A 7,858-nucleotide genomic window follows, 5' to 3' on the forward strand; every position below is an offset into this window, starting at 1 on the left:
TGAAAGCCTCAAACTTTAGTCTTCTAGGGACCATCCAAGATAGGATATTTTTAGTTCTAAAGCTATTTTTTTCTAAATTGGATAAGCTATTATTTTTATTTTGTATTTATTTGATTAGGATTATACGTCCATGGGTGTGACAAATGTGAGGACTTAGAAAGTAATTTTTTAAGTTATAAACTCCTTAAATTTCATGTTACCTTTTCCTCTCAAAAAGTCCCTGATAGTCATTCTTATTTAAAAAAAAATCTGAACTAAAGAAAGAAACACAGAAACCTGAATTTGTTTAGCTGTACAAACTTTGTGTTATGGCAGATAGGGGAGTGGTTGGCCAATAGTTAACAAATTAAAGTAATTCCACTAAATTATTTGAAAATTATTCCTGAAGAAACTTTGTGGTATGATTTGCTTTTAATTTCTCTACTTCTTTTTTTCACTGATGCACTGATTATATTTTTTAAATATTGGAACAAATACATATGCGTGTGTGTGTGTGTGTGTGTGTGTGTGTGTGTGTGTGTGTGTGTAAAGAAACCCTGTGACTTCTGAGATTTTACACTTAGAAAATACTTCCTGGAGCAAAATATTTCTCTTCCCTGAACTCCCCCACCTTGAGCATATGCTGTTTTCCAAGATGCTGCAAGATCTGCCATTTGCTCCCCTAAACCCTAACTTTGCTTTGAGGTCCTCTTCTGTGGACACTGCTAGCTCTCTTATTTTTGTTTCCTTTCCAACTTCCAGGTGTGACCCTCTGAATGTGGAAATACTTCTTTGGCTGAAAATGTTCATTCCCAGATGCTATACATTTCCTGCTCTCTTTGCTAACCCTCCAATATTCTGGCCTAGCAAATACAATTGTCACATTCAGTTGATGATTCTGAATTCCAAATTTTCTTTGAGCACATACATTGTATATGCCAGGTGCCACTCCACCTCTCAGACATTTTCTAATGTTTTCATTGGAAATATGAACCTTCAGGTGCAGGATTTTTCCCATAGCTAGGAAATTCTGGGTTCTAAACTCCAGGATCTTAAAAACATAGATCCTTGTCTGAGGAACATCTGAATGTCAGTATTTCAAGGCGCTGAGATTTTGGTTTGTAGGTCTGGAGTTAGCTGGAATACATAAGGATTTTTCCTTTTTGTATTGCTACTTCACATGAATCTTACTACAAAGTTTTAAAACCAAATAATTTCTCTTGTAAGTCCTTAGCATGTTGCACATTACTTAAATGCATGTTGACACATTTCTTCACACTCAAAATATATTTAAACTAAGTCTTTGCTAGTAGTACATTTGGCTTTTGAAAACCAATGCCAGAGCAGATTATTTTAGATTCTGAAAGTGCTTACAGCTATGGCATATTGAAAATTTGAGGACACTCTAGTCTTGACCTTTGGTGTCTTCCAAAGGCTCTCTTACTTTTCTCCTATTCACTCTTTTTTTAACCAAGAAACCATTTTTAATGTTCTACTTAAAGATTTTCAATTTGCTTTAAACCAAAGGGAATTAGATTACATTGGAGGATAATTTTAATGGAAAAAAAATTCCCTTTGTATACAAACCAATTAAGTTTTTATCAAATGCTTAGGAAAATAAAAATCCATGCCCATAAAGAATCTTTTAATTCAGGGAATTTTAGCAATCTACATGCAAAACAAGGAATAGTCACAGACACAATTATTTTTGAAGTAGAACAACAACATGAAAAGGGCATAAATGCAAATAGACCCACAGAATTCTAGATTTTAGAGTTAAAAACAGCACTGACGATCATTTTCTTCACATTCTTTACTTTACATATGAGGAAAGAGAGACCCAAAAGCATTGTTTCCCAGGATCACAATGTGACTTAATGCAGAGGTAAGGATAAGAACCCTGGTTTTGACTCCTAATCTGCAGCTCCTTTTACTCACATGGGAAAGACTTCCTTAAACAGTATCCAGTCAAGAACACTACATAAACAAAAGGGCCTCTTACACTAGGAATGAGGACACAGGATAGAAAGTCGGAAAAGTCTTATACATTAAAAGAAAGGCCTGAAAACTGCACTGGGAAAAATTAACTGGGAAGTTAGCATTCAAATTCTGCCAATTTTATTGTGTAATAGTGCCCTCCTCTCAACCTCTCACTTGGAAAAAATAAAAATAAATAAAAATAATGAGAGAAAGGGAGAGTGAGCACTTATATTTTTCATATCTCTGACCCTATTAGTAAGTCACTTTTGAAAGCTATTTCCTTGATCTTCCATGTACAATCACATTTCCCCACAGCAATGAAGGATCACCATGTAGTATCAAGAGTAATAGTAGGATATACAGTTCATGGGAAAAATTTCTTTCCCAATCATTCTGGTTTCCAGGAACAAATACACTGGAGTGAAAGCAGAGACTGCAGGTATGTAATGTAGGAGTTGGTTGATGAGTAGTCTATAGAATAACGATTAGTGTCTCATATTAGACAAAAATTACATGACTCCAGATTATCATACAATTAAACAAAACACAATTCTCATCATCATTATACACTACATAAAATCTACATGATATGACAAATTTCTATCAATACTCAATATAGTATCTATAAATACTCAACAACAACACAGTCCAGCACCATAACTAGGAAATAGTTGTAGAACTGCATGCCAGATGGGAGTTTGTATATGGTAAAATGGTTGGGACAAGGAATGGACGGCTGGGCATACATCTCCACAGAGTAGCATCACTCCACCTCCCACTCTCCATCAGTCAGACTCCTGCAGACCTCCAACTCTCTGTCCATATCCTTTTGCAAGAGGAGAAGTGTCCAAGAGGAGAAGGAAGCCGCAGCTATCCAGCACAGGATGTTCCCCTTCTATTCCAGGATGATAGAATAGTTATCATTGGCTTCAGCTTTCGTTGTATTCAGAAGAAAACAGGTTTCTTCCTCAAAGTTGCGGATCACCTGATCACTGATGAGAACATGGATTCCTTTTGGCCCCACTCTGTAGATCTGAGTGATCTGAGAAGGAGAAATACTGAGAAGCTGAGCAATTTTCTCTGTCAGCTCCACAGTTGTCAATTCTTCCAGATAGATGGCACGGTACACAAACAAAGTATCATTTGACTCTCCATTCTCATATTTCTGCTGCTGTTGCTCACTCAACTGCAGGGATTCGTGACAAAGGTAAATTGTCAGCCTGGGCCTCACCATGCGCCCTTTTAAGGTATTGAAGAGGCGGATTCCATCAGCAGGGCCACAAATTTGGATAAAATCATGTCTGGTTAACCTCCACAAATCTGCCCCAGAGAAATTTCTGAAAAGCCGAGAGAAGGCAGAGAATCGGTTGCGCTGTAGCCACTGTTGAGTTTCCTGGTAGTTAGTTGTAGGCAGAAGTTTATCTGCAACAGGAAGAGATGGTTCTGGCTGGTGGCTTGGTGAACCATTTCCCTCTCCAGTGGAAAGACTGCCACGGGAATTGTTAAAACCAGGTGATGGGGAACTAGTGACATGTAGGTTCTCAGCCCGTGGAGCACATCCTGTGAATAGAGTTGTCTCACAGGAAGGTTGGTACTCTTCCTTTTCACTAGGGCTTTTCTTCTCCATTTTCTCCCTGTCTATTTTTTGCTTCTCATCTGCTTCATCAGATTTGAAAACCTTGATCTGACAGCTGCCTGAATGCAAGTGTTCAGTGTAATCTCCATTCTCATTCTTCTTGAAAGTGTCAATTTGAAGTCGGAATGCCACTTCCTTTTCTCCCCCAGGTTGTTTCACATCGAATTCGGTACTGGTGCAGTGCACCTGAATGAACACGGATGTGCTCTTTGCAGCAGGGTCCCACAGGAACTCCACAGTATTCAGCTGATTTGGATTTGCCCGAGGGTCGGTTATACCCACGGACATTGCCAGGTCTATATCAAGGATTCTGTCCCCTGGTTTGTTCCATCCCCAGCTCTCAAACTGCTGCTGCTGCTCAGAGTACTGCAGTCCCCTATCATGGAACAGCAACCGAAACATACTCTTCACGAGCCCGCCACTGATCTCTGCGGGTTCCCCCCCTTTCCTATTGTCCAGCATTCGGATCTCATAAGACTGCCCTTGCTTGAGATAGGTGAGCGTTTCATCGTGGAGCTTGACTGCGGGAGAGGTAGCAGCACAAAGCACATACTGAAAGGGCATTTTATTTGCATCATCAGGTGGCAGCTCTGACTCTTGTTTAAGCATGGACAATGCAAGGACATCATTCATGCTGAAGGGCCCCGGTTCCAGCTCCTGGCCGATCCCGGACAGAGCGATCTCAAAATCCCGCACCAGCCCAGACTCGATCTCCTTATCCGCCTGCGACGGCTTCCGAGCCCCAGCCATCCCTCCTCCTTCCAAAGGGCCCCCTGCAGATACCTGCTTTACTTGCGCTAGGCAGAGGCTTGGCCGGGCTCCGACCAGGACTGCGGAATGTAGGTCCGTTGTTCCGGGAACAGGGGGATGCAGTTCTGCTGCAACCAGTGGTGGCGGGGGTTGGGGGGGGGTGGTACCAGAGGGCAGCAGGTTGCAGGTCTGCTGTACCAGGGAGGGCGGGATCGGGCCACGAGTAGAAGGAAGTCCACACACGAACCCCACTCTCGGCCTTCTGCTCTGGGCTGCCCTGCTCCGACTCCGAGCTTTGCAGGCTGGCTTCGGGTTCCGCAGAAGAAATGAGGTATTTGGGGGCTTCTTCAGCGCAGACGCACTGATGCCGGAAGTCCCCGCCCACCTTAGGCTACTGCCAGTCCCAGGCCCTCCCCCCTCCCCAATAGCTCGAGCAGCAAGTCTCCCAGCTCCCCACCCACATCACAATACCCCTTTCCATAAGCATCCCCCCTCCTATTCTCCCTGGCTACTTCAGATCTCAAAGTATTCCTTCTCTAATCTCTTCAGAGAATCATCCTCTCTAGCCTCTCAGTATCTCCCATTCTCTCTAAGATTGGCCTAGTTTGATTTGAGGTTTGGGATTTTTTTCCCCTTAAAAATCCCTGATGCCCTGATGCTTGATTTTATATCAATCAAGAAACGATGTACTTACTAACTAAATACATAAAAAATCGCCCTTCTGACTCATCCAGGTCAGTATTCTAGGTTGCATATTTCCACCAAGCCCCGATATTCCAGGTCCCAAGTCAAATCTCTGAGATTTCTGGGTTCACAATCCTTATTGTTCCATTCTGAGGTGGCACTTATTGACAGGCTGGGGAATTTAATTTTCTAAGGAATTTCTAAAAGAAAGATATGAGATTATGTCTAAAGGAACACTCTCTTAAGATCTGGCCGTTCGTTTCTTTTTGGTTTTCCCCAAGTTTATTTTCTTATTTTAACAACCTATGTGATCATATGAGTCTTACCTATTTGGGTCTTACTTAGAAACAAAAGTTGTCTCTCCTTATCAGTCCTTATTATATATAAACTTGTTGCAATGCCTCCAAATACTAAATATCCATTATTAAAAATACTACTACCAGTAGGCATCTTTAACAATGAAGTGATTGCAGAGGATGCCACTGTTTTTTTTTTCTCTACAGACATTTGGAGTTTGTAAGTTTTGGTGGTGTCCAGTAAGATACATAGTATTTTCACTAACCATGAAGTCTCTGTGGCTAAGGGTGGCAGATTTTTTTTTGTTCTAGATGTTCTATTCTGACAATTGAATCTGAATTCAGGTTTAACTTTAGGAAGTTAATCTACCTTCTTGTTTTTTAAATGACCTACGGCAGGTCAATATTTGAGCCAACTAAGAATTTATCTGATAATTTATCGTTGCCTTTCATGACATTTTCCATCCTGAGTCCCACTGACAGCCAATGATTTATGTTCTCAGAGAATAACTCCCAATCAAATACGGTGATTTTCTGCCCTTTGGACTTTCCCTACTTAGTCCTCTGATAGCTCTTCTGCCAAGTGCTCTGCTGCCTCCTTCATTCCCTTGACCATGGGTGTACCAGGTTATGTGCTAAAATCCTCCTGTTTCTGACAATGCCTGCATTCAGCCCCTGAACATCTCCCACTCTCTTTCTTTCTAGTCTATCCCTACAATGACATTAAGGATTCTATAATCCAATCAAGCTGAGGATTGTGGGTCCAAAGTTTACATCAAGTCTACAATGTCTTGGGTCCAGATGCTCTCTATGGTGTCATATCCTGGATTCACTTTCCTTTCCATATTAGTACATTCAGGGGCAGAATTTAACTCCTAGCTCAGAGAAAACGAATCTCTGCTCAAAACTGCTTCCAACATTCCCTTGTGAATATTACCTGGACCTAAATTTTTGGTGTTCTACGGACCATCAAGAACATGCCAATTTTTTTGTACTAAAGCGATATCATGCCATATTGGGAAGGGTTTTTTAAATGTTTGATGAATTGGATTATTTTCACAATATATATGAGACATACCTATATGAAATTTTTGAAATAGAAGTTTTTGCCCTAATAAATTCCTTAAATTTAATTCCCTTTATTTTTGTCAAATACTTTTTGGTAGTTATTCTTATTAAAAGAGCAGTTTTTACTTAAGAAAACAGTAAATGGTGTGTGCAGATGATATATATTTTTTAACCGACAGAAATTTTGTAGTGTGATTAAAGAAAGAAGTCTTTCTTATTGTTTTTATTTGTTTTAGATTTTTTTCATATACATCACTGATAATCACCAAAAATTATGTTGGAATAAGTGAATATTCTTCTCTAAAATAAATGTATCTTGTTTTTTAAATTAGTTTAAAATAAACCCTCTCTCTAAACCCTTCCACCTTTAACATATACTATTTTCCAGGACACTGCAAAATCTAACTTTTGCTCTTCTAAGCCCTCTCTTACTTCTGAGATCCCTTCTTGTATGGGCACTGCTAGCTTTCTCATTGTTGTTTGTATGACATCTCCTAGGCCTGACATTCTACATGTGCAAGTCCTCCTATCCCATATCTCTTGTTCTCTAAAGTTTCCATTGGATATCTGAACCTTCTGAGGCAGTATTTATCCCCAAAGTAGTAAATTATGTATTCTCAGCTTCATGATACCTTCAACATAGATGTTGGAAAGGTCCAGGAAGCACTGATAGTTAAGATTGCAAGGGGTTGATACTAAGGGTTCTAAAGCTGGGCTCTCTAAGGATGCATAAGGATTTATTCTTTTTTTCAGTAATAGCTTTTTTATTTTCAAAATATGTGCAAAGATAGTTTTCAAAATTCGCCTTTGAAAAACCGTGTATTCCAAATTTTTTTCTCTCTCCTTTCCCTCCACCACCTCCCTAGACAGCTAGTAATCCAATGTATTACAAATAGATGCAACTGTGAGGTTTCACATAAAACTGAGAAAACCACCTCATACCTCTCAGAATGGCTTAGATGACAGGAAAAGATAAATTGGAGGGGATGTGGGAAAACTGCGACACTAATGCATTGTTGTTGGAATTGTGAACAGATCCAACTATTCTGGAGAGCAATTTGGAACTATGCTCATTAAAGTTATCAAACTGTGCATACCCTTTGATCCAGCAGTGTTCCTACTGGACCTGTATCCCAAAGAGATCTTAAAGGAGGTAAAGGGACCCACATGTGCAAAAATGTTTATGGCAGCCCTTTTTGTGGTGGCAAAGAATTGGAAAATGAGTGGATGCCTATCAGTTGGGGAATGGCTGAACAAATTATAGTATATTAATGTAACAGAATATTATTGTTCTATTAAAAAAATGAACAAGCTGATTTTAGAAAAGCCTGGAAAGATTTACACAAACTGATGCTAAGATAAACAGAGCTAAGAATATAGTGTACACAGTAACAGCAAGAGTGTGTGATGATCAACTATGACAGACCTGGTTCTTCTTGGAGGTTCAGTGACCCAAGGCAATCCC

General features: G+C 40.0%; 1 protein-coding gene across 1 annotated transcript; it reads right to left on the bottom strand.

Moving 5' to 3' along the window:
* Positions 1 to 1,603: 1,603 nt before the first annotated feature.
* LOC127542501 (alpha-globin transcription factor CP2-like) lies at positions 1,604 to 4,717 on the bottom strand. The gene has a single exon (XM_051968153.1). It carries the CDS (start codon positions 4,343 to 4,345, stop codon positions 2,855 to 2,857), a length of 1,491 nt encoding a protein of 496 aa, XP_051824113.1. The 5' UTR covers positions 4,346 to 4,717; the 3' UTR covers positions 1,604 to 2,854.
* Between the last annotated feature and the right edge of the window lie 3,141 nt (positions 4,718 to 7,858).

The sequence above is a fragment of the Antechinus flavipes genome, chromosome X (assembly GCF_016432865.1).
Source record: "Antechinus flavipes isolate AdamAnt ecotype Samford, QLD, Australia chromosome X, AdamAnt_v2, whole genome shotgun sequence".
NCBI classification, from domain to species: Eukaryota; Metazoa; Chordata; class Mammalia; order Dasyuromorphia; family Dasyuridae; genus Antechinus; species Antechinus flavipes.